Source organism: Miniopterus natalensis, chromosome 7 (genome assembly GCF_054644295.1).
Source record: "Miniopterus natalensis isolate mMinNat1 chromosome 7, mMinNat1.hap1, whole genome shotgun sequence".
In the NCBI taxonomy this organism is placed as follows: Eukaryota; Metazoa; Chordata; class Mammalia; order Chiroptera; family Miniopteridae; genus Miniopterus; species Miniopterus natalensis.
In genome coordinates this window covers 83196000-83220873 of record NC_142087.1, presented here as the reverse complement: position 1 = coordinate 83220873, position 24874 = coordinate 83196000, and the positions used below count along the sequence as shown (strand labels likewise).

Sequence of the window (24874 nt, the reverse complement as noted above, 5' to 3'; positions counted from 1 at the left end):
TGCCCTGGTAGACAGGGACACTATCTCACCTGTCCTGCATATGTGGGGTTGGGGCTCAAAGACACCCTCCACTCAGGTAGCCAGTAGGTGCTTGAGCTACATCTGTGCTGCCCTAAGTCACCCAGCCAGCCCCACCATGAGAAATGCAGCAGCCACTCCATGTCCAACAGTGCTTTCTGAGTTACCTCGAGCGTTTGCCTTTGTTTTACTCACTTGGAAACTTACAGGGCTGGAGCAGCCTTCTAGGTGGTGTCTGTTGAATGCGAAGGTGGTTGTGCTAGTTGCAGCCACTAGGGCCAGGGACAGCAGATGGGACCAGCAATGGACAAACTGAAAAACTTGGGATGAACAGGTTTGGGAATGAGACACATGGAAAAATTGGGACTCTGGGAAGACCCCCATGTACTGGGGAACTAGAAGGCCACACACATGTCCAGGGCTGGATACAGGATCAGAGGTGACTGGAGAAGACCCTAGGCCTTCCCCTCAGGTGGAACTTTGGGCTTTGTGCAAGCAGGAAGTGTAGGCTAACACAGAGTTGTAAGTAGCCTCAGTAAATTTGAAGGAGTGCCCAACACAGCCAACCTGTAAAGACTGAGTGTTTCCTTTTGGGTTCCTTGGGTTTAAGGAAACCTCTGTCAAATCACTAGTTGACCACTGAGCTTATGGAGCAGAGACTTGAGTGACCACACACAACAAAGAATACAGCGTGTATGAAATAGTTTAGAAAAGTCAGTAAACAGACAAATGCAATCAACAACAAGCAGCAACAACAAACCATGGGGAGGGAGCAGAATCTGACTTCCAGATGGCTGTTGCCGAGTGTGGGCCCTGGGCCCTGGCCAGACTGTCACAGGTGCCACCAAGTTGCTCTTACAACATTCAAAGCATCCAATTTTCAACCAGAAATTATGAGGCAGAAGAAGAGAGGGCAAGAAAGGGGCAAAAAAGCATATTTGAAGAAATAAGGTGGAAAACTTCCCAACTTTGATGAGAGACATGAATCTATACATCCAAGAAGTTCAATGAACTCCAAGGAGTAAAAACAGACCACAAGAGACTTTATGATCAAACTACTAAGACCCAAAGACAGATACAGCATTGTAGAGGCAGCAAGAGAAGGGGCTCTTCACGGGTGAGGACCCTCAGTAAGACTAACAGCTGATTTCTTGTCAGAAACTATGGAAGCCACAGGCAGTGGTATGATATATTTAAAGTCCTGAAAGAAAAATACTGTCAAACAAGAATTATATTTCTGACAAAACTATCCTTCAAAAATGAAGAAGTGAAGACATTCCCATGTAAACAAAAGCTGAGGGAGTTCATCACTGGTAGACTTGCCTACAAGAAACACTAAAGGGCGTCCTTCAGACTGGAATGAAAGGACACTGGACAGTAACCCAGGCCATATGAGTACTGGTAAAGGTAACCACAGAGGTAGAGATAGAAGCAAGTAGTATATTTTTAGTTTATAGCTTATTTTTTTCCTTATATGATTTAAGACAAATGCATAAAGCAGTAATCACAAATCTACATTTCTGGGCACACGATGTATAAAAGTGTAGTTGTAATAGTAACAACATAAGGGGGACTGCACAGCAGCAGAGTTTTGTATCCTATTGATGCTAACTTGGTATTGATTCAGACTAGATTGTTAGAAGTTTATGATGTTAATCGCAATCCCGGGTAACCATGAAGAAAATAAATATAAGAGCTAAAGCTATAAAACTCTTAGAAGAGATCATAGGTATAAATCTTCATGACTTTGGTTTCTTAGAAATGACACCAAAAGCACAAGCAACAAAAGATATAGATAAATAAAACTATTGAAATTAAAAAACTTAGGTGCATTAAACGACACTATAGGATGAAGAGACACCCGTGGAACGGGCAAAGGTGTTTGCAAATCAGATCTCTGATAAGCACCTAGTGTGCAGAAGCTATAAAGGACTCTTACAGCTCAACCTAATTAGGAAGTGAGCAAAGGACTTCAAAAGATATCTGTCCAAAGATGTACAAGTGGCCGACAAGCACAAAGGCACATGCTCAGCATCATTACTCCTCAGGGAAATGCAAGTCAAAACCACAGTGAGACACTACTTCACATCCATGGGGTGACTAAAATAGAAAAATAGAAGAGTGTGTGAGAGGATGTGGAGTATTGGGGCCCTCGAGCACTGCTGGCAAGAACGTGAAATGGTGTAACCACTCCAGAAAAGCTTGGGGCTTCCTGAAAAAAAATAAACATTTTCATATATGACCCAGCAATCCCACTTTTAAATATACACCCAAAAGAAGTGAAAACAGGTGTTTAACCAGAACCGTTCACACCAATGTTTGCAGCAGCCCTCATTCACAACAGCCAAAAGGTGGGAACGGCTTCTGCCCATTGCCGATGAAGGGTAAACAGTGTGGTGTCACCCATCAGACTGAATGTCATTTAGCCTTAGAAAGAATGTGGCACATATTTGGGTCTTGCAAACATGCTCCGTGAGGGAAGCCAGCACAAGAGGCCACGTTATAGGATTCCATTGGCAGGAACCCCTGGGGCACTGTGTGGACCGGGGGCTGCCAGGCCTGGTGGGGGTGGGGGTGCTTCACTCTCAGGTGTGAGGGTGTGAAACCAAACAGTGGTGAGGATTACACGGCAACATGAATGCACTATATGCCTCTGGACTGTACACTTTAAGATGGTTAACACAGGGAATTCTGTGTTACTTCACTACACGTACAAAAGTTGGGGACAGGCCCAGGTCAGGTAGAGGACATCTAACCAGCAGGCCAGGACGCCACGTTGTGTGGTTTGGCTCTCCCACTGTCTGTGGGCTGCCACGCTGGGAGGCGGAGGCCTGTGTCCCTTCTCCCAGCTCCTGAGGTTGCATGGGCCGCGTATGTCCCTTCAGGACTGGGGAGGCAGGAGTTGACCGTGATGCCGGGTTGTAACTGCTGGGTGTCAGGCGAGGAGGATGAGGGGAGGAGCAGGCTGCCGTGTGCTCTGTTGTCCCCGCCACGACGCCATCAGCGGTGGCAGGCAGCCATGCTGTCCAATTACAGAGGGTAAACTGAGGCCTGTGGGGGCGGGGACAGGTTCCTGGATGCCCTCGAGAGGTGGGAGGGCCCCGAGTGCTCGCTATGTCCCCAGCCCTGCCCTTGAGGTTGACCCGCCTGTGTCCCCCGCCAGTCCGCCTGGAGGTTCTACGCCACCAACCTGTCGCGCACGGACCTGCACTCGACGTGGCAGTACTACGAGCGCACGGTCACCGTGCCCATGTACAGGTACCACTGCAGCCACGGCCACGGCCACGGCCCAGCCCCGTGCCTCGGCGGTTTCATTTCCTGTCTGTCCTGAAACCTCATTTTTTGTTGTCCATTATTTTGAATGATTTTTGTTTTTTGTTTTCTTTAAAATGTATGTACTTTTCAAAATGGAGTTCTGTGTGTGGTTTATTTCGCTGTTGATTTTGCCTTGTTTCATAGCTCGTGGCTTTTATTTCCACCTCCATCCCCCAGGCCCCTTAGCCTCCTCGCCAGGTGCATGGTGTCGTGGGCCCTCCAGGGACGGCTCCCCCAAGAGCTCGGGCACACGCCCCAGGCACAGTGACCATTGGGGCGGCTCCACACTTTAGAGGACCGGGGTCTCTGCATGGAGAAAGGAGTGTGACCCCAGACCCCAGCGAGGCTTTAAGGCCAGGAGGCCCAGATACCCTGGGGTTCCAGGCGCCCTGGGTTGGGTGAGAAGGGGCGGGAAGCCCTGTTTGGGCGTGGTTGGCCGAGGCACTGCCAACAGGCCCTTGAGGCTGTGTGGTCAGCAGGCAAAGGGCTTTCTGGGCAAGAGCAGTTGGCAGCCTGGAGAAGAGTGGCCGCCCCTAGGATTTGTCTGCTGGGCTCTTGCTTAAATGGAGGTCTGAGGTGACGGGCTGGGGGCTGCCGGTGTCTGCTTGGGCCTCATGCCCTTGGGTGGGTGGGCACTGCCCAGCCCTCCACCCTGTGGGGTGAAGCTAAGCCCTCGGGCTTCCCAGCCCAAGGAGACCCCGTGCCCACCCCCGGGGTTTCCACCCATGGACCCCTCACCCGAGGGGGCTGGGCAGGATCCTCCTGAGGGTGTTGAAGTCAGGGGATGGCCTGGCAGGCCAAAGGCCTCCCCCACGGGCACCTGCCTCGGAGGATTTTCCACCGGGCAGGCTGCCAGCCCCTCCGCTGGCCGGGATGCTCCGCCCTCCAGTAGTCAGCACCGTGCCCGCCTCCCAGCCGAGGCGGGTGGACTGCGTGCTAATTTTCTCTGTTCTGTTGTTTCCCCCACTCTCCTCGACTATTTCTCATTTTCTTTTCTTACCCTGTTCTTTTTAAATTTTCGTTCTTTTCCCTTGTGTGTGTGTGAAAACACTTGAAAGCTCGCAAGCTCAAACCTACGGGGCCTCCAGGTAGGAAATGCATGGGACAGAAAGTGTGTGGTGTGGTGTCCTCTGTGGAGCTGTCGCGGGCCACCCGGGTGCGCAGAGCCAGCGGCTGCCCGCCAAGCACCCTGCACCCCTGCCCCAGCCCTTGGACCTGGCCGGTGGCCAGGCGCTGTCCTCGCCACCCTGTGTCCCCGCCTGGAGTGCACTTTCCACGCCTCCCTGTTCCCTCTCTCAACTGTCCTCTGCACCCCCCTCAGCCGCTTTCTTCTGCTGGATCCGTCTGTCCAGGTCTTCTGTTCCTTGTCCTGCTTCCTGCCTTGTCTCAGTGGCTGGGGTCTCTCCCTGGTGCCTCCACCCCCACCCCATGGGCCCCATGTATGCACAGCACAGCCTTGCTGGAGCTGGGGTCCCACGTTCCAGCTTGGGGACCCCCAGTGGGTCCGCTCCTGGCAGGCAGCTCCACTCTGCCCACAGGGCCTTTACCTGGGCAGTTCTTCTCTGAGCCTGCGTGGTGCCTTCCTGTGGACTCGGCACCCCCTCTTCCTGCTGCCGTGAGAGGGAGACAGGCCCCGGGAAAGATGGCGTGCAGTCCTCCCTGTGGACCCCATCACTGTGTCTGCACGGGACTCTCCCTCCTGCCTGAAGGGAGGAAATGGGGTCATTTGCCAAGATTGGGGGTGCTGAGCTGCTTCAGGAAATTCCACCCCACGCAGTACTCCTTGCTTCCCTGAGGAGTGGATGGGAGTGTGCTGGGTGTCCAGGTGCAGGCCTGCAGAGGCAGGGGTCGCTCTCCCCACGTGGACAGAGCTGGGGTCCCGGGCAGAAGCTCTCCCCTGCCACCTCCAGGGGTCACATTCTTCTGTGGCATTTTGTGTGGAACCTCGTTAGAAAGTTAACCCTAAGAGCCCCAGAGGGGAGGAGGGTGCCATGCTGAGCAGGGCAGGGCCAGGCTCCACGGTGGGCAGGCCCTGAGACCCCACGGGCATCACCATTGCTGACCCTGAGGCCTCATGCAAGGAGAAGGTGTTGGTGGGAGCAGTGTCCTCTGTCTGCGGAACTGGGACTCCTGGGCTCCAGGCTGCCAGCAGTGGGGGCGGCCCTGTTTCAGGCCCTGACAGGCTCCTAGACCCAGGAGACTTTCCTGTTCACCTCCAGCCGGCCCAGATCCCCCAGGGTCTGCAGAGACGCCGCTGCCCCCCCACTGGGCCCGGGAGGCTAGAGTTGTCCTTGAGCAGGCTAACCCTCAGAGAAGCCACCGCTCTCTCCTGGGCGATGCCCCCTGCCGTGCTCCCCACTCGTCAGCACACTGCACCCTTGTCCTCCACGAGCAACGGCCCTCGGAGGTGACGGACCGTGGGCGTGGGCGTGGCGCCTGCATATTCCTGCCCACAGCCCTGCCCGCCTGTGTTCTGTCCTCTGCTGCTATGTGCCCTGGGCATGTGGTCCCTAATCTTGGACCTGCGTGTGTGTGGGCAGTCCCAGGGTCTCTGCTCCAGGCCCGTTGGTGGGTGGGTGGTGGAGGGGAGTGGGGAGGCCAGTTCTGCTCCCATGTCCAGTCCGGGGGGCTCTGCTCCCACAGCATGAGTGACCAGATGGCCCAGGCCCTCTGCTTAGTCTCGATCCATGAGGATAGGGAAAAGCCCTGGGGGTGGGGGTGGGGGTGGGGGAGAGCTCCCAGGACCACCCCTTCCCCAGCGTGTGCAGGGAGCACCACTGCCCTGGCCGGCTGTGCAGGGCCTGCAGAGGAGCAGTGACTGCTAGGCCCTGGGGGAGGGAGGGGTGTGAAGGACAGAAGAGGAGTGTGGAGGGACCAGAGCAAAGCCAGAGATACAGCGACCAACCTCAGGGGCATGTGTGCAGTGGGGAGTGGGGTCCACAGCCTTTCTATTTTGGGGAGCCACTGAGTGTGTGAGCATGAGAATGACAAGAGCTTATCACATTGAGGGTGGCAGATGGCCAGGTGAGGTGGGCTGCAGCCTGTCCTGGGGACAGAGAGTCAGAAGGACTCTGGAAGGTACAGGGCTGAACCCTGGGAGGGGTGGAGCAGGCCCAGGAGGGGCTGGCGTGGAGGGGCTGGGGTGAGGCCTATGTGGCTGGACCCCAAGTGAGGTCGCCAAGTAGAGGCTCTGACACAGTCCCTGGGCAGGTCAGGGGTCCCCAGAGACAAGAAGGATGGAGGCTGAGGAGAAGGCTGAGGTCTAGGGCTGGGAAGGGGTCTTGGAGAATGGTTTTAGGGAGGGATTGGTATTCAGCAAGCTGAAGGCTAAGTGGGGTGTCACGGTGGGTGGGCGCTGGGTCCTTAAAATGAGGTGAGAATGTGAGGGCAGGAGGTGGCAAGGAGCTGAGAGTGGGGTGTGGAAGTTTCCCCTGACATTGGGTGGAGACACAAGTCCCAGATGAGGCTTCTGCCTGGTCCTGGGGGTGGAGGTGGGGGAGCCTGGGGCTTCCCCAGGAACCTCCTTGGTCCATAGATCTTATGCCCTGGTGGGAAAGGAGGGCTTTGCTTCTACTCTTGGCCTTTACGGCAGTTCTGCCTGGACCTGCCCAGTGGCCAGCAGGCAGAGCTGGGTGTGAGGCTGTCCCAGGAGGTGTGACTGGGTCTGGGGAAGGGCTTGGAGCAGGGCCAAGCCAGCTGTCCCAGGTCCAGGGCTTCTCCCCGTCCAAGCAGCTTCTCTATAGCTCAGCAAGCTCCATGACCTTGCTGGTTGTGCAGAGAGGAGTCTGGGAGCCTAAGCTTGTTGGGTGCTCTGTTAATAGCTGTGCTGCCCTTGGGGCCCAGGGATTGGGAAGGGGACAGAGGGTGCAAGCCCCCGTCTGTGCTCCAGTGCCCTGCTTGACTGGCTCCATGTGGTCAGGGGCCAGAGTCTCCGGTCCCTCAGCTGTGCATGCTGGTCATCAGCCACTTCCAGGGCGGAGGCCCCGGGACAGCTGTGGCCAGAGAATGCAGATGGTGCCCCTGGGCTCCTTGCTATGGACTTCTCCTTTTTCTGCTGGTGACAGCCATACCCCATGTCCCCTGAGCTCCTGTGTGTGAAGTGGATGCTGGCGAGAACCAGGGTGAGGTGTCCGCAGGCTCTGGGGGATGTGTGTATGGGGGAGCTCACTGGCCTCTCCCCCTCCGCAGACTGATCCCGCCGCTCAACCAGCTGGAGCTGCTTCGGAACCTCAAGAGTAAATCCGGACTCACGTTCAGGTCAGCAGAGGGGCTCCAGGGCTGCAACTTGGGTGGGGTGGGGCAACTGGGCGTGTCTGTCCTCCCAAGGGTACGCAGCCCATGGGAACCCTGGCAAGGGAAGGACACCTCGGCACAGGCTAGCCCCGGACCTGGTGATATCTGAGTGCTTGGCACAGAGGTGGGGTGTGCAGTGGAGAGGAGTGTGGTCCCCAAGGTCCCCGTGTCAAGAACTCTGAATTGGGCAGAGGAGCTACAGTGGGGTCAGTGCTGGCCCCACCCCCCAAAGACACCAGGTGCCCTGAACCTGTGAATGCGACGTTATTTGGGAAAAGCCCTGGTGGATGTGATTAAATGAGGGATTTCAGTGTGAGGTTGCTCTGGACCAGTGTGGCCCCAAACCCCATGACAAATGTCCTTACAAGAAACAGTGGAGAGAGCCATGTGAGTGGAGGTGGGACAAAGTGGCCACAAACCCAGGGACGCCTGGGTCCACCAGGAGTAGGGGTGGCAGGAAGGACCGACCCTTGCAGCCTCGGAGGGGAGCCCCGACTCCTGAGCCTGGATCCCCGGCCTCTAGGAGGGGACAGGGCAGCCTTCTGTGGATGAGGCCCCAGTTCGTGGCCCTCTATCACGGCAGAGACAGGGAACCCGCACAGGCCCAGGTGGGAGCAGAGTGTTGCTGTGATGAATGCAGAAGTGGCCTGGGGACTGGGTGACGGGCGGGCAGTTTTGGGAGAGCTGTGACAAGCAAGAGCAAGAGGCCCTGGTTGTGGGGAAGGAGAGACTGCTGGGGATGGGACATGAAAGGCTATTATTCCCAGCATGCTGCAGGAGCTACGGATGTGAAAGGGCCCCAGGTGAGGTCGTGGCTGGAAACAAGGAACATGTCCCTGCTGTACGTGGCAGGAAATGGACTGAGTCGTGTCGCAGGGCTGGGTGGACAGCAGAACCTGCTCAGATGGACAGACGAGCTGGGATGTTCAGCCGAGGTTTCCAGCAGGGCATGGGAGGTGTCACCTGGTTTCTCAGGCCACTGATGCAAAAGGGTGGGAGGGAGAGGTGGATCCAAGGAGGAACTGCTGAGCAGAGAGAAACCAGCCTCGCAGATGTGGGGGTGTCACTGTCCAGATTAGAAAGGACAGTAACTTGGGAGGGAGACCCACTGGGGGAAGTGCGCTTTGGGGAGAGGGTCCCGTGCTGGCAGGACAACTTCTGTGGGAGAGATTCCATGACCGGTGGGTCCCACCAGCCCTCTGGCAGAAGCAGACGTGGAGATGGGTCTCCAGCAGAGAGCGTGAGCCCTCTGTAATGCCGGACTCCCTCTTCCTCCAGGACCTGCCTCCTTGGGGGTATAGGGGTGATGGGCTGTGGGTGTGGGCAGGGCAAGATGGGGATGTGATGGATGCCAGGCAGGGGAGGCCCACTGGGCCCTGGGTGGGGTGTGTCTGACGGTCAGCCCTGACAGTCTTATTGCTTCTGTTTGAAGGAAGGAGCCGCAGCCGGAGCCATCTCCCAGGTCAGTGCCCGCCCACCTCCCGTGTCTGCATGTGTGTTGGCCGGGAGGTGAGGGCTGCTGCGGGGCCCCATGGGAGTTCCGTGTGGGGCTGTGGCTGGACCCCTGCCCGATGGTGATTGCCCATGGTGATGTGTCCCTTATATCAGTGTTCTGTGTCCCCTGAGTGCAGGTCTCAGGCCCCCGAGGCCGGGATTTCTGTGAGGGAGGCCAGCAGGGTCAGTACCTGGGAGTCATGGTCAGGTGGTGCAGGAGGGCCACTCTGAGGAGGGGTCTTCACTGCCTGAAAGGGGGAGATCCTGGTTTGTTGAAGGTTTCTGTGGAGAGTGGGAAGGTTCCTTTTTAGCACAGGGTCTCCTGATCTTCAGGGGTCCCAGGAGGTCCCCCCTGCTCTGATTGTGGCAGGCAGGTTAGTGACCCTGAGGAGGGACTCTGTGGGTGACTTCTGCTGCAGGCAGAAAGGGGGTGGTGGCCCGCCATCTTCCTGGTGTTAAAAAGAAAGTCCAGGTCCCATTACAACTTCATGTCTGATGAATTGCAGCCTGCGTGGGTGTCCCTGTGCTGAGTTCTCTGAGCTCCAGGGCCCCCACAGCCCTGTCTACATTACAGAGGGAGGCCAGTCTCCCAGACCACGGGCCAGAGACACCGCCCTCCTGGACCACAGGCAGCTCCGCTGGCTGCTTGGGTGGGGGAGATGGAGTTGAACTGAGCCCACCCTGTTCCCCGGACCCCCAAGAAAGGAATGATGGCTGCCCGGAATGGAAATTATGGGCAATTATTTTGCCTTGAACTGGCAAAAGATCCACAGTGAAGGGACCCCTCAAAGAGGCTGAGAAAATGAACCATGGATGGGAGTTGATTTAGCCCAGAGGAGTCAGAGGCCGGGCTCTGCCTCGCTGGGCGCCTGTGGAAGGGCAGCCTCAGTGCCTCATCTCCCTGCTCACTGGTCTGTCCATCTGTTGGTTGGAGGCCACCTGTGGCCTGAGGCGGCTTCCTGTGCTCATGGCCCCGGCTTTACTCCCCTCCTGGCAACTCTGGTCTCAGCCTCTCTCTCTCTCTCTCTCCTCTCCTGCCCTCCCTTCCCCCAATCTGGAAATCCCCCCCCAAGTGCCTTTAATCATGTCACTGCCCTTCTTGGGCCCTTTCACGTGCGCTCTGTCTTTGGGGATGAGGTGCTGACCCTGAAAGCAGGACTCAAGGTGAGGACACACGGGGGCCTCCCAGGCTCTGTGGTATGCTCCCTGCTTCCCGCACACCAGTCCTCCGTCTCCTCCCCGTGTGTCCTGTGTCCCTGCCTGCCCATGACCCAGAGGCTTCCCCCAGGGCCTGCCTCTCCTGGGAGGCGCACCTGTCAGCCAGGTAACGGAGAGTGAGTTTCTGCTTCTCCCCTGGGGCAGTCACACACCCTTTTTAGCACCACAGTAAGTGTGTGAGAAATTGTTCTGCCACATGTACCCATGAGGTGGTGGGTGTCCCTGGCCTGCCTGGGAGGTGACCCTGTTCCGTAAAGGGTAGATGGATGGGGTGGATGCTGGGACTTTGCTCAGCTCCAGTGAGACCCCCTCTGGGGCTTGGCTCATGGTGGGCATGTGCCATGGCTGTGGTGGCATCAGACCAAAGCCATTCCTATTGGGGTTGGAGCTGGGGGCTGGGGCAGCCAGGGGTCTCGGGCTGTGCTGCTCTGGGTATATCCCTGACCCACCTGCTGACCCTTCCCATATCTGACTCCCCCCCTCCACTGTCCCTGCCCTGTCCCTGGAGGAGACCCCTACCCCCAGCTGCTTTGCCCCTTGTCCATGTGGGTCCCCTCCTTGTCATAGGCGTGTCTGTCTAGTCTGGTCTTGGTGAGTGTCTGTGATGGGTCTTCTACCTTTGTGGGCCTGGGCTCCCTGGGCTTGAAGCGGCAGCTCTCAGGTGACACTCGGGTTGACTGACAGACAGTCAGGAAAACCCCAGTGGCAGCCTGGAGCCCAGAGGGGACAGGTTGGAGTCAAGAATCCTTGAAGCCATGTGTTCTAAGAGGGAAGTCAGTAGCCCACCTTCCTCGGCTCCGTCAGGGTCTGAGGCTGCGCTTCCCTACACAGGAGCCACAGGAAAAAAGTTAACAAGCTATTCCTGTCTTGGGTGTTCAGGAGCCAGGTGTGGGGCATTTGCCCCATCAGACACCAGCAGGAACTGTCCCCGTCCTGGCGTGGGGCCTAGGGGCCCCTGGGAGGTACTTCAGGGGCAGGTCGCTGAGCTGGGAGGTTTGCAGCAGAAAAGTTGGTCTGGGAACTGGTCACAGCAGGACCCTTCACAGGAGCTGGAAACAGAGCCCACCCCCACCATCCTCTCCCCAGGGGAAAGCCTGAAGGTGGGGGCTGCACACGCAGGCCTGGGACCCCAGGAGGAGCTGGCTGAGGGGTCCCTGTCTTTAGCTGTGGCAGGCTCTGATGGACCTGTGGCTGACATAGGTGGTGCCCTGGGAGAGAGCATTTGCCTCAAATCTGAGAGGCTTCTGTGAGCAGCCAGAGCTGCCAGGTGCGGGTCCAGGTCTGGAAGTCACAGGGAGGTTTGCTCTGTGTGAGAGCACTTGCTGGGACAGCTGTATCACAGCTCCCTCCTTCATCCAGATGGTAGGCAGGCCCCACAGAGAAGAAACTCGCCAGGTTCGCAGGGTCCTCCTGGGGGAGCAGAGAGCGAGCAGGGGAAGGGCCAGTGATGGTTCCAAGGACCCTGGGTTTGCTGTTGCACCAGAGGTAGCTAGGTGTGTTCTTTGTACAGGGGTGGAGAGAGGTGTCTAGACACCAGCAGGTGCCACGAATGTTTAAATGAACGTGTGAAAGCTGAGCCTTCCTCCCTGGAGCTGAGACCACCAGGCGTGTCTGCATTACTCAGGTGCACAGTTTGAGAACTGCTGTCTCAGGGCAACAGCTTTGAAGGCGGAGGGAGAGGGAGAGGCCCCAGGAAAACCAAGGATTTCTTGTAGTTCTTGTTTGTTGCTTTCATTTTTGCTAAAAATGTGCGTGTTCTGGTGCAGAGATAAGTCCCAGGCTGTCGGGGGTCCTGGGGTGCTGACCATTGGAGTAGCAGTTCCTGCAGAGCCCCCTCCCTGGGGCAGGTCCACCTCTGCTCATGGAGTCCGATTTTACAGGGACCCAAGATGAACCGACTTTGGCCCCCGACCCCCTTCTCCTGAGCTTCCCTCCAGGTAGAGGCAGCCACTGCCTCCTGGGTAAAGCGAGGCCCACCTCTGATTGGGCAGCTGGCCAGGCTCAGTGAAATCTCATTGATTGGTTTGTGAAACCAAACTGCATGTTTCTTCCCCAAAACATGTGCTTTCCAGAATCCTGTCCATCTAGAACAAGCTTTTTGCAAAGTCTCAGCCCATGTATTATTTTTCTGTTTGCATGAATACAGCAAAAAATAATACATCTTTTTAAAAGACGTGGCCCAAGCTCTGACTCTGGAAGGAAAAGGTATTTTTGGAGGGAAAAACAGGGAATTTTTTTCTCCAAAAATAGGGGACTGTTTTCTTTTCCAGGCCGGCAGAAGACTTTATGTGCAGCCTCCTTACGGTCCTTGCTCAGATGCAAGCTCTGTGGCTAGTGGATCCCGAGCCCAGAGCTACCCCAGGGGCGGTCGTGGTGCCTCAGTTTACCTGCACTTTGTGCCCACTCGTCCTGCCCAGGCTCCCTGCCCGGGGACTAACTGTGCTCTCCTCATTTCCAGTAAAGGCAGACCGTGCAGAGAGGGCCTGTGTGGATGCTGTCCTGGACACTCTAGGTACCGTGGACGCGTGGCACGGACAACCATTGCTGCACGGCTCTCCCGCTCCAAACGCTGCTTGTTAGAGGTTCTAGATGAGCCAGGGAGAGGCCACCCCCGGCCCCCAGACCGAATTCTGATTGACAGGTTGGCCCATGGCCTGCGTGGGGCAGTACTAGGCACCCTCTGATCCAACACCCCTTCTCCAGAAGCCAAAGGAGCCCTGCTCCAAGCAGGAGGGGGCCAGCCCGGGGCTCTGGAACCCAGAAAGGGCATCTGCCCCAGGGTCCTGACCACTCAGGAAGCCTTTCTCCAGGCATCAATCTAGCACCTCTATTAGGCACCTGAGGGTGGCTCCCCTTAACTACCGCCTCGCGCCTGCCGGGGGCAGTTCCATCCTGTGTGTGTCCCCGGCTCCCGGTGGTCCTGACACACTAGACACACCAGAAATCCAGAGGTCCACGGCTCCCCTTCTCATGCATAGGCCTGGTTTAGGGCAGACTGGAAATGGGCCAGTGAAGAAGTGCCCGCCCTTGGCACCGTGGGCACCTTGACTGTGCGTCCACTCCTCTGTCCACTGTCAGCTGGTGGGTGTTGGAAGTGTCTGTTTTCTGCTTGCTTTGAGTGCTCCACCCCCTCGCCCCATCTTCTTCCTGCCCGCCTCCAGCCCTGACTGGTGCAGCACTGCAAGGTGTGGGCAGATACTCACTTGTCCATGTGCATGTGGCCAGTGTGGGGTTGCAGGTGTCAGGAGGGGCTGCACCGCAGGATCAGGGCCCTGGCGGCCGCATGCTTACACCTCTGCACCTGTGCATGCTCCGAATCCCCTCCACCCTGAGCGTGGCTCGGAGGGTCGCCCCTTACTTGTCCATGCTACCTGTGTGCTCACAGATGTAGGCATTGTGGGGGTGAATTGTAACCCCAGGAGGGGAGATCTGGGTCTGGCACAGGCTGTTCTGCTTGCCTGGAGCTCTGTCCATGGTGCTTCCAGCCATGGGCTGCTCCCTCGGGTCAGGGGCTGTGGTGAGGCTGCTTGGGGACTAGAGGGGCCAGGAGTCGGGCCAAGTTCAGCCCTGTTGTGCACAAGCCACAAGCATCACTCATCCTCCCCCTTCCCTGGGGCACCCATGGTCCAACCATGGTGGGCAGCGCTCTGGGGATGCCAGCTCCCGCCCCGCTGAGCTGGCCCACTGTGCGGACCTCTCACTCACCCCATCCCAGCTTGCAGTTGGCCCCACATATTTGAATTTTCCTGGGGGGAGCTGAACTGCGGCTTTCTCCCACCCTCCTACATGTGCTCCCCAGCCCATGTAAATGCCAGAGCATGGATACCTCAAAACTGTCCCTCACACTGTGGTCATCTGGCAAGAGCCCCTCCCATGCACTGGTGTCCGTCCTTGGCTTGTGAAGTGAGCGAGCACTCTCCCTCACCACCTGCAGAACCACTGGCGTTTGGATTTTTGGAGTTTGGGCAGGTCTGGGTGGCTGGAGTAGGGGGTAAGTGCCTGGGGTCACTGAGCCTCCATGACTGTGGAAGTCCAGGTGCCCACCCTGTGGCATCCTCCAGCAGGGGACCCTTCTCTGGTCTAAGCAGGGGACTGCAGGGCCAGACTAGACCAGGAAAGGCTCCTTCCTTTGGCTCTGTCCTCATGATGCATGGCAACAGGTTCTGTTGGGGTCCCCAGCTCTCCTGGCTGGGCAGGGCTATCACTTCTCATGGTCTCACTGGACCAGCTGGTGGCCTTTGTTGGGACAGGAACACAGAAAGGTCATTTATACAGAGGCCCTCATGATGCCTGGTACTGAGCATCCCCTGGTCCCCACCTGCCCGTCTGGGCCTTGTCCTGGATTCAGTGGTGATGAGCTCTGGGCCGGTGTCCTGAGCAAGTTGACGCCCGGTCCTGTGCTCACAGGACACAGGACACCCAGAGGCTCCAGAGGAACTGCCCCCACAAAGGGCTCCACACCGTGGGGTCATCTGCCCAAGAGGCTTTTCTCCCTGTCCTGCAGAGATCCCTGAACTAACACAGACAGTCTGTAGGGCCCGGAGGCAAGCAGGGGCGCCAACCTGGGCCACAGTGTCCTGGCTAGGTGGACTGGGTGGCGGGCCACCTCCTTTCCATGGCTGGTCATCTCTGCGCCGCCCGGCAGGTGTGTCTAGGCTGTGAGTTGGGGTTGGGGCTGATGGAGGGCTGACCTGGGGTAGCCGCGGGGGGGCCGGTGATGCAGGAGGAGCAGGCATGATGGGTTCCCACAGGGCCCCCTGCGCAGGTTTATCACAAGCCCCCAGGGGCAGCAAGGGGCCCTGCTCAGGGGGTAAGCGGGCTCACAGTTCAGAACCTTGCTGTCCTCTCTCAGCACATGCGGTGTGTGTTGGGGGACTGCTCAGTGGGGGAAAGCAAGTGGCCGCCGGGCCCCTGGCCTAATGCTGCACCCTGACCACGGTGACCCACCCTCTGTCCTGGCTGCTGTATGAGAGCCAGGCGAACTTGGGTGTCAGACCCATCTCCATGGCTGCCAAGAGACATGTGGACAGGGAGGCCCGAGGACCCCCACAGAGCTGTGGCTGGTGGTCACCCACTCCCTGTGGCCTCAGGCTAGGGCAGACCCATTCACTCCACCCTCCGGGATCTGGTGGTCAGCTCCCAGTGTGCCCTGGGGCAGGTGCGGAGCCTACGGAGCCCCTGGGTGAGGGGAGGTGGACAGATACCACCCCCAGGATGCTCCTTGTCCCGCTGCGCTCACCCTGCTCCCTGGGCGGCGAGGGGTCCAGCACTCAGCTGCAGACCTTGCCCTCCTGACCCTGGGGCAGTTACAGGGTGTGGAGGGGCAGAAAGGGAACCTGCTGAGTGGGTGTAAGCCCGCATTGGTGCCCAGGGAGAAGCTGCTCTTGCTGGGCATTTGGAGGCCTGTCCTGCTGTGGGTGTCACCTTGGAGAGGGAGGCCTGGCCAGACAGTCCGAACAGGGCTTGAGCCCCTTTTGGTGGTAGACAAAAGTGACTTAAGAGTCCACTGACACCTCGGCTCGGCCAAGCACCTGAGCCAGCCCGGGACCCCCGGTGGAGCTCACCACCCACAGCCATCTCCGTCTCCCTCACCCCGTGACTCCCTCCCCTACGAGGGCTCCGGCCCAGGGCAGCTGCCCTGGAGGGAGTTTCTCCGGGCTGGGACTGCAGCTCTCCCGTCCATGTGGGACGGCGTCGGCTAAGAGCAGATTATGGGCGTGAGCGTTCTGCCGAGTGACTTCTGCTGTCTTTCTGTGTGCGTGTGTGCCCGTCTGTCCTGGGAGCAGTCAGAAGGTCAGTTTGAAAGACCGTGTCTTCTCCAGCCCCCGAGGCGTGGCCGCCAAGGGGAAGGGGTCCCCGCAGGCCCAGCCTGTCAGGCGATCGCCCAGTGCCGACCAGAGCCTGGAGGACAGTCCCAGCAAGGTGCCCAAGAGCTGGAGCTTCGGGGACCGCAGCCGCGCACGGCAGGCCTTCCGGGTCAAGGGGGCCGCGTCTCGGCAGAACTCGGAAGGTGGGTCAGGTCGCTGCCCACCTGTGTCGAGCTGCTTCCAGGGTCCCACCTCTGAGCACAGCGCCCATTTTACCCATTTCTTCTTTTATTGAGGTGCAACTCATGTGGCATAAATTAGCCATTTTAAAGTGAACAGTGCAGGGGCATTCTGCATGCTCACTGTCTAGCGCCAGACATCTCCTCTCCCAGAAGGAGCCCCCGTTAGCAGGCACCCCGGGCCCTGGCCGCACCAGCCACCCTCCTCTCGGAGTGTCCTGGACGAGTCACACGAGCGGACCATGCAGCGTCTGTGCTTCTGTGTCTGGCTTTGTTCACAGAGCCTTCTCTGGGCTCCTTCCTGGTGCGCACAGGACAGAACCATGTTCTATTTCACGCTGAGCGATGTTCCGTTGTTACTGGGTGTGGATGCGTCCCACTCTGTCCCTCCATCTGCCCACTCGCAGGGATGCCCCTTTAATCCTCGTGGCGCGCCCGGCAGGCCACGGCCGGCAAAGTGACTGAGCGAGAACAGAGGTGGAATCTAGAGCACGTGGGTGGACAGTGCACCCGGGGTGCCTGAGGGGTTCCCTGATGAGTATTTGCCACCGTGTCAAAGAACCCATCCCTTCATGGGCTGTATCCCCTTCTACCCAGAAGCAAGTCTCCCCGGGGAGGACATTGTGGATGACAACAAGAGTTGTCACTGCGAGTTTGTGACGGAAGACCTGACCCCCGGCCTCAAAGTCAGCATCCGGGCCGTGTGGTAAGTGGCCCCAGGTGTCTGAGGCGCCCCCTCACAGGGCCCATAAAGGGGCAAGGTCACTCTGTCCCTGGTGTGTTGGGTTTTGGGGGGCTTGTGTGAGGGTATGTACTTGGGGGGGATACCTTGTGGCCGACACCCCTTCAGTTCCGGCTCCTTGTGGCTCACAGTGTCCACCTGCCTGTCGCTCGAGGCTGTCAGTGGATGGCCAGGAGCAGCCCCCACACAGGGTCCTGGGTGGATGAAGGTCTGTCTGCACAGCTGGGCCCCGATAATTGGGACACGCTGTCCAATACACATTCTCGGACATGCAGGGAGGGCCCCAGGCCGCTTGGCGGGTGGCCTGTGGTGGTCTCTTCCCGGGGCTCATGGCCCTTGCCCATCTCCCTCAGTGTCATGAGGTTCCTGGTGTCCAAGCGGAAGTTTAAGGAGAGCTTGCGGCCCTATGACGTGATGGATGTGATCGAGCAGTACTCAGCCGGACACCTAGACATGCTGTCCCGCATCAAAAACCTGCAGTCCAGGCAAGAGCCGCCCCGAGCTCCGGGGCGCCGAGGCAGGTCCTCCTGGGCCAATGCCAGCATGCCACCAGGTGGGGAGATGGGTGCCGTGGGGGCCTTGCACGCTCCCCACCAAGGCGGGGCGATGCACAGGGCTGTAGGGGCACGGTGGCCAGCCCTGCTTGCTGCCACATCCAGGCCCTTCCTCTTGGCCCTGCAAAGACTTCCTGTAGTGTTTGTTTTTAACATCTCTGTTGTCTCTCCTTCTCTTTCCTCCTGCCCACACTATGATGGGCAAATGTGTATGTGTGTGTGTGTGTACTTACACATGTATGTGCGCACATGTATGTATGTGTGAATGCACACACGTGAGTGCACTGTATAGGTCTCTGTGTGCATGTATACCTGTGCATGTATGTGCACATGTGCGTGCGTGCACACATGTGTGCCTGTGTTTCTGTATATGCCCTGTATGGCGCACATCATGCATGTGCACATGTGTCCATGTGTGTTGGGAACAGAGTAGTTCTTTTAAGAGGTAAAACTGTAGGGCATTCATGGGCCCCATCAGGCATCCGTTATGCACCTTGGCATCTCTTCTTCCAGGACAGAGGGGCTCGTCCACCCGCCCCATCTCACAGGGCTTTCCACCTCCTGGGCAGGAAGCGGGGCTGGGGAGTGTGTTTGCGGCATGGCAATGGCAGGGCTCACACTGCTGTCTCCAGGCCCGCATGTGTGAGGACTGGCTTGCTCACCTCAGAAGCCACCTGTACATGCATGTATACAGACATGAGCAAGGACCTGGGGAACACACAAGCACACCTGTGAACAGGTGAACAGGTGTGTACATAGACCTATGTTCACCCCATGTGTGCTGGTACATGTGAGTACACGTAAGCATGCTGTTAGCCTGGTGCCCACATACATGTACCACATAATTACACACACATGTACACCGAGTACACATGATCATAGGCACCCACCCTCCACATATACAAACAAGCTGTGTACACATGTGTGTTTGTGGTGCCTGTGAGCAGGTCACATAGCTGTTGTTGTGGGCCACTCCTGAGGTGGGTGACATGCTTCTGCCTGTCAGAGCCCCTTCCCTGCCTGCAAGCCCCTCAAACAAACCTGCTCCACTGTGGGCCCTGGCTGCGGGAGGATTGGGACAGTCGGGGGACAGTCCCGGAGAGCAGCCTTGCTCCCGGCCCAGGGAAGGAATAAGGTCCTCATTCTGGGAGGTCAGCGTACTCCACTTTGGGGTGCCTCCTCTGTCCTGCTTCTGGATGCCAGGGGAGGGGTCTCCCTGGGCCTTAAGCTGCTCCTGGTGGGCAGGGGTCATGGGGTGACACTTTCCTTTACCGGGGCTTAGGCTGTGGCAAGTTGCTCAGCATCCTCCCAGAGCACTGACTAGACCTGTGCTGTGCATGTGAGCAAATGTGGGTGTGATTTTGAACATGGGGAAAATGTGCGAGTGTCTGAGAGCAAACACATGTGCATGTGTGCAAACAAATCAGGTATGCAAGTATGTGCAAGCAAGCAAAGGTGCATGTGAGCAACATGTGCGAGTGTGCATATGTCTGAGTGTTCTGCGAGTGTGAGTCTGTATGTGTGTGCACAAGCAGAAGTGTGTGAGTGTGCATACAAGTGTGTGAGTCTGCCTGGGTTTGCAAGCAGATGTGAGTGCGTGTGCACACGTGTGTGTGAGAACAGTCCCCTTGCTGGCCTCCCGCGCACGCCTCTCTGCCGCTGAGGTGCTCCCCAGGCCCTTCTTTCCTAAACTCTCCCTTTCCTCCTCTTTATGTCAGGAGAAGCTAAGTGTCCCCAAGGAGCCAGGGGTCTGTCACTGGCCAGCAGTCCTGAGTGTCGTTAAAGCTGGCGCCTCTGGTGCTGGACCCCGCACACAGGCCTAGCTGGGCAGGCTGGGCACGACCACGATGTGGTGCCCGTGCTATGCCCCCTGGGACACGGGAAGGATCAAGCGAGCTTGCTGCTGCGCGTGGACATGGTTGTAAGGAGTGTCTGTTGCTTCGAGCTAGGTTGTGCCTTCTGTCTCTGCAAGTCCCCAGCTGACCCTTGTGGTGCTTCACGACGCGCTTGCTGGTGTCTCTTTTCTTATTTACTTGCCAGGATAGATATGATTGTGGGTCCCCCACCCCCTTCAACTCCCCGGCACAAGAAGTACCCCACCAAAGGACCCACGGCCCCTCCGAGAGAGTCACCCCAGTACTCACCTAGGTCAGGATGCCAACCCACTCCCGCCTTGTGTCTGTGGAATGGCCAGCCCCCTTCGCTCCAGGCCACATGACGGCAGCCCCTACTGCTCTTCCGAGGGATGGAGGGGATGTTTCTCTGTCCCTGACAAAGCCAGGCCAGGAGCAGGTGTTCCTCTGCAGGGCTCGGGTGGGCTGTGTCAGGGGCTGCTCCTCTCAGCAGGGGAAGTTTTCCAAGGACAGTCTGTGTGACTTCCTCCTGGGGTGGGGTCTCCCTGGCAGAGACAGAGGCCAGCTCCGCAAGGATTGGAGGCATCCAGATGTGCAGGGAGGAACTTCAGGGCTCCAGGGACCATGGTGTCCTTGCCTTCCAGACCTGAGGCCTGACTCAGAGGCCAGGCACCTGCCCACCCCCCCAGGGTTGACCTGGGCCCTGGGAGGATCTGAGTAGTTCCTGTGCTTTTCGTGATGGTAGTCCTTGTGGATAAATGGGAGTCAGGTTCCCAGTGAGTGTTATCAACGTCACAGTTAGCGTTACTGATGAGGACATTGACTGATGGGCAGAATGGATGGTGAGGGCACACTTAGGAGGTGAGTTAGCACATGCAGGTTCTTTAGTGACAAATCCAGACTTCAGAGCCCTTCAGCGTCCCTGGGACCCTTCAGAGGGCCCTGCAACCCACTCACCTTCTCTGGCAGGTGTGGTTGGTCCAGGGAGAGCAGAGTCCCCGGAGCAGGGATGTAAGGGTGAGGAGAGACACACCTGGCAGTGCTGACAGTTCCAGAGCAGAGGGGCCCAGGGGCCTGGGCCCCTGGAGGCAAGGTCAGCCTGTCAGACATCTCAACCTGGCATTCTAGGGGGAGCAGGCCTGACCCAAGACAGCCCCAGACAATATTTTCTGGATCTCCTGCTCTGCCATGTCCTGCAACCTCAAGGATGTGGTACCACGCTGTCCTCCTGGGTGTTGTTGCAGGTGATGGAGCTGGATGTTGAGAACCATGAGCTGGGAAGGTCTTGCTGCCCTCAGAGCCCCACAGGCCTCCCAGACCATCACAGCCAGAGGGACTCACGGTTCCAGAAAAGGGGGCAGGAGGACAGTCTTAGCACAGGGGAGTTAAGCCTGACTCCTCAGCCTGAGGCCTGGGGAAGGGGTGGTGCGGGCTCCTCAGAGGACCCTCTCCCAGCCACCCCCCTTGCAGCAGCAGCAGCAGCAGGCTGATCCCTCGGCCACGGCTCCCAGGGGGACTAGCCAGGCAAGTGGCCCGTCATGTGGCAGGGGTGAAGGCGCTGAGCACTTGTGCCTGGACTGTATGGACACGTGGAAACACCAAGAACCCTTTCTCCCTGTCCATTTCCACTGGTGTCTGCTTGGACCCCAGGGTCCCCCCGCCGTCACCTCCCACCCTGCTGACCCTTCGGTGCATGAGTCCAGCATGATGCCCAGGGGGCATGAGGAGGCTGCACTGTGACTGATGCAAGCCTGAACCCCTCTTCTGCTTCCTGCAACAGAAAGAAAACCACCCAAAGTACCCCCATCAGAGGCAGACAGGGCGGCCCTGTGGTCAGTAAAGAAGCCCCAATGTGGCCCAGCCAACTCATGAGGACCTTGCATCCCACACTTGAGAAGTGGGCTTTGTGCTGGGGGCTCCAAGCCAGAGATGAGGTGGGGACTGCCAGCTTCGGCCTGGGTCGCTGCCCTGCTCGGCTGCACCCTGGCTTAAGTGCTGTTTGCCTGGCAGATTCGCAGCAGCCGCCCCATGGCTTGTAGACAGCCAGGCCCTGGATGCTGAGTGAGCGTTCTCAGGCTCATGCGCCTGTGGCCCTTGTGAGCCCTTCCTACTCTTGCTGGTCAAACAAGCCCCCGCCCTAAGGGAAGCTTCCTTCTCCTCTTATTGGTATTCATGACCTAAGGCCTGATTTGAGATAAGCTCAGCTGCATTCTGCATCCTGCACATGTGTGTGCACACACACTAAGCGCGCACACACACACACACACACACACGTGCACAGGCACACGTGTGTGGTATGTGCACGTGCATGGTGTGCACAATGCACACACATGCCCACACATGTACACGGCATACACATGTACAGTGAACACGAGGCACACACATGCACAATGTACACGACACGTGTGCACATACATATACATGCATGTGCACGTGCAAGCACACAAAGACCCTCTCTCTGGTTGGCGGTGGCTCTGCCTGTCCCCTCTTTGGTTGTGCGTGGGCAGTTTCCATGCTGGTCTGTGTCCCTGCCTCCCTGCTTCTGTTGTTCCCACTGCGGACATTTTACTCTGTTCCCACCAGACCGGCTGCGTGGAGGGCTCAATGCACATTATGAAGGAGGGAAGCTCGGGTGGGGGCAGGGCTGGGGGGCAGAGCATGCAGGGGCATAGCTGAGGGGTGAATGGCCCCAGTACCTTCAGGTGCCTTCTCACCAATGTGCTGGCCCACTGGAACAGGGTGGACAGGGAACTGGCCCTGGAGGTCCAGAACCAGGTGAGAACAGGTGCCCGGCGTCCATCTGTCCTGGCACCTGCTGCCCCCCAGTCAGCTCTGGGTGCAGCCTGGAACCTGGATCTGGGGGCTATGGCCTGGTCCAGGAAGAGGGGGCCACAGGCCACCACACCCACTCGAACTCATGCTGCGGGGCGGGGTCTTTTCCCGGCAGAGTGGACCAGATCGTGGGGAGGGGCCAGGCAATGACAGACAAGGACCGCACCAAGGGCTCGGCGGAGGCGGAGCTGCCAGAGGACCCCAGCATGATGGGCCGGCTGGGCAAGGTGGAGAAGCAGGTGGGAGAGTCCAGGAAGGCCGCCCTGCCCTTAGCTTGGGCGTGTCTGGGGCTGGACGCTGAGGGAGGGGCCCTCGAACTTCTAGGTACGTGGGTCCATCACAGCTCAGTGTGCTACATCTGGACCCCTCCCAGGTCGGAGGCACTTTCCTTTCTGAGGCTGCAGACCCTCAGGGCCAGGAGCATCATTTACACCCCCTCCCCTTGCAGTGGTGGGGGCCACTGAGAGACGCCACATACCAGGGCCCTGCTGGTTGCCCTCTGACTCACCTGGGGCCTCGTTCCTAGAGCTCTCTCCTAGGAGTGAGTTCTCAGGATCCATGCACAAGGTCTCCTACTGGGCTCTGCTTCTGGCAGCTGAGGGAGGAGGGGCCATGAGTCCTCTGAGGGGAGGGCACCATCCCTCTGTGGCGATTGCTCTGAGGGGTGAGCCCATGGTGGGCAACGTGGCAGCCAGATTAGCAGGAGGGCCCAAGTCCAGTGCTCTGAAGCCCTGAGACCACACACAATGATAGGTGGGGTCAGATGCTGAGCTGTTAGTGGGTCTGCCTCCCACGGCCTCTACACCTCTGCAGGGAACAGCTTGGGTCCCCACCCCTGCGGGGATCAGCCCGGGTCCCGCCACCTCAGGGAGTAGCTTGGTCTCCTCACCTTGGGAAGCAGCCTGCCCAGCAGCCCCTCTTGCAGGTCCTGTCCATGGAGAAGAAGCTGGACTTCCTGGTCAGCATCTACACACAGCGCATGGGGATCCCGCCCTCAGAGACTGAGGCGTACTTCGGGGCCAAGGAGCCGGAGCCTGCGCCGCCATACCACAGCCCCGAGGACAGCCGTGATCACGGGGACCGTGGCGGCTGTATTGTTAAGCTCATCCGCTCCACCAGCTCTGTCGGCCACAAGAATTTCTCAGCTCCCCCAATTGCACACCCCACCCAGTGCCCTCCCTCCACCTCGTGGCAGCAGCAGGGCCACCAGCGCCAGGGCCACGGTGCCTCGCCCGTGGGGGACCATGGCCCGCTGGTGCGCATCCCTCCACCGCCTGTCCACGAGCGCTCACTGTCTGCCTACAGCGGGGGCAACCGGTCGAGCACGGAGTTTCTGCGGCAGGAGGACGGGCCAGCCAGCAGGCCACACGAGGGCGCGCTGCGGGACAGCGACACGTCTATCTCCATCCCGTCCGTGGACCATGAGGAGCTGGAGCGCTCCTTCAGCGGCTTCAGCATCTCCCAGTCCAAGGAGAACCTGGACGCTCTCAACAGCTGCTACGCGGCCGTGGCACCCTGTGCTAAAGTCAGACCCTACATCGCCGAGGGCGAGTCGGACACAGACTCGGACCTCTGCACCCCGTGCGGGCCACCGCCGCGCTCGGCCACGGGCGAGGGCCCCTTTGGCGACGTGGGCTGGGCAGGGCCCCGGAAATGAAGCCCCTGCCTGCCTCTCCCTGACTCTTGACCTTGAGGTTTCGAGGCGGGACCCTCAGGGCCTGTTTTTGGAGTCACGCTGTGGGTGCCCGTGCAGGGAGCGGTGGCGGGTGGGGGGTCGTCTCCTCAGTGAAGGTTAACATAAGTCTTTTAACAACGAAGGGCAGCCAGGCAGCTGTGCCCACTCTGTGGACCACCAGCCCAGGTGTGAGTGGGCGGGGTGATGGCGGAAGACAGGCCCCTGGTGGCAGGCTGGAGGTGTAGGGTCAGGGAGCAGGGCCAGGGTGAGGGTGCCTAGCAAGGGGCAGGCCCATCTCTGTGAGGACCGGTTCATGCGCACAGCTGGGGCGATGCCCCTTGCCTCCGGCACCCATCCAGAGAGCTTCGGCAAGCATGGTCCCCTCCTCCCCCTGCATTCTCAGTGTCCTGTGGTGGGAGCCAGCCCTGCACCCAGGGCCCTGGTCCAGAGAGGAAGGGATGGGGCCTTGGGACCACACAGGAGCATGGTGACCTCAGGCCCCCAGGCTTGGCTCTGCGGGGAGCTCCTGCTCCACAGGTTTCTGGAAGGGGGTCTTTGGGGGCTTTCCCTGCCACAGGAGATCTGGGGGGTGGGCATCCCCTTGTCCTCTCTGCTCTCCCCTGGCTGGGCTCAAGTCAGCTGGCTGTAGCCAGCACTCTGCCAGAGACCTGCGTATGGGGAGCTGTACTGGGCGGGCAGGGGCACTGCCTTCGGCTGGGCTTCATTCCTGGGTCCCGGGGCTGGGGGCGAGCAGATTCTTCCCCTGCCCTTTGCCAGGGCCCTGCTTCGCCTGTCCCCTACTAGTGCCCTGACAGGACCCATGGCTGGATGAGG

General features: G+C 58.8%; 1 protein-coding gene across 9 annotated transcripts in view; it reads left to right on the top strand.

The window, feature by feature from the left end:
• KCNQ2 (potassium voltage-gated channel subfamily Q member 2) overlaps positions 1 to 24036 on the top strand; it is a 41945-nt gene extending 17909 nt beyond the window's left edge. For 2 of the 9 annotated variants that reach the window (XM_087819228.1, XM_087819230.1), the window contains 9 exons: positions 3182 to 3276; positions 4392 to 4421; positions 7522 to 7590; positions 9059 to 9088; positions 16125 to 16348; positions 16982 to 17090; positions 17480 to 17611; positions 22481 to 22604; positions 23291 to 24036. In XM_087819228.1, the coding sequence (XP_087675354.1) occupies positions 3182 to 3276; positions 4392 to 4421; positions 7522 to 7590; positions 9059 to 9088; positions 16125 to 16348; positions 16982 to 17090; positions 17480 to 17611; positions 22481 to 22604; positions 23291 to 24022 (1545 nt within the window). In that variant the 3' untranslated portion in view covers positions 24023 to 24036. Of the gene's footprint in view, positions 1 to 3181; positions 3277 to 4391; positions 4422 to 7521; positions 7591 to 9058; positions 9089 to 12796; positions 12851 to 16124; positions 16349 to 16981; positions 17091 to 17479; positions 17612 to 19720; positions 19829 to 22480; positions 22605 to 23290 lie in introns of all 9 variants that reach the window. The other 7 variants (XM_087819225.1, XM_087819226.1, XM_087819227.1 and 4 more) reach the window with 7 other exon arrangements.
• The last annotated feature ends 838 nt before the right edge of the window (positions 24037 to 24874 follow it).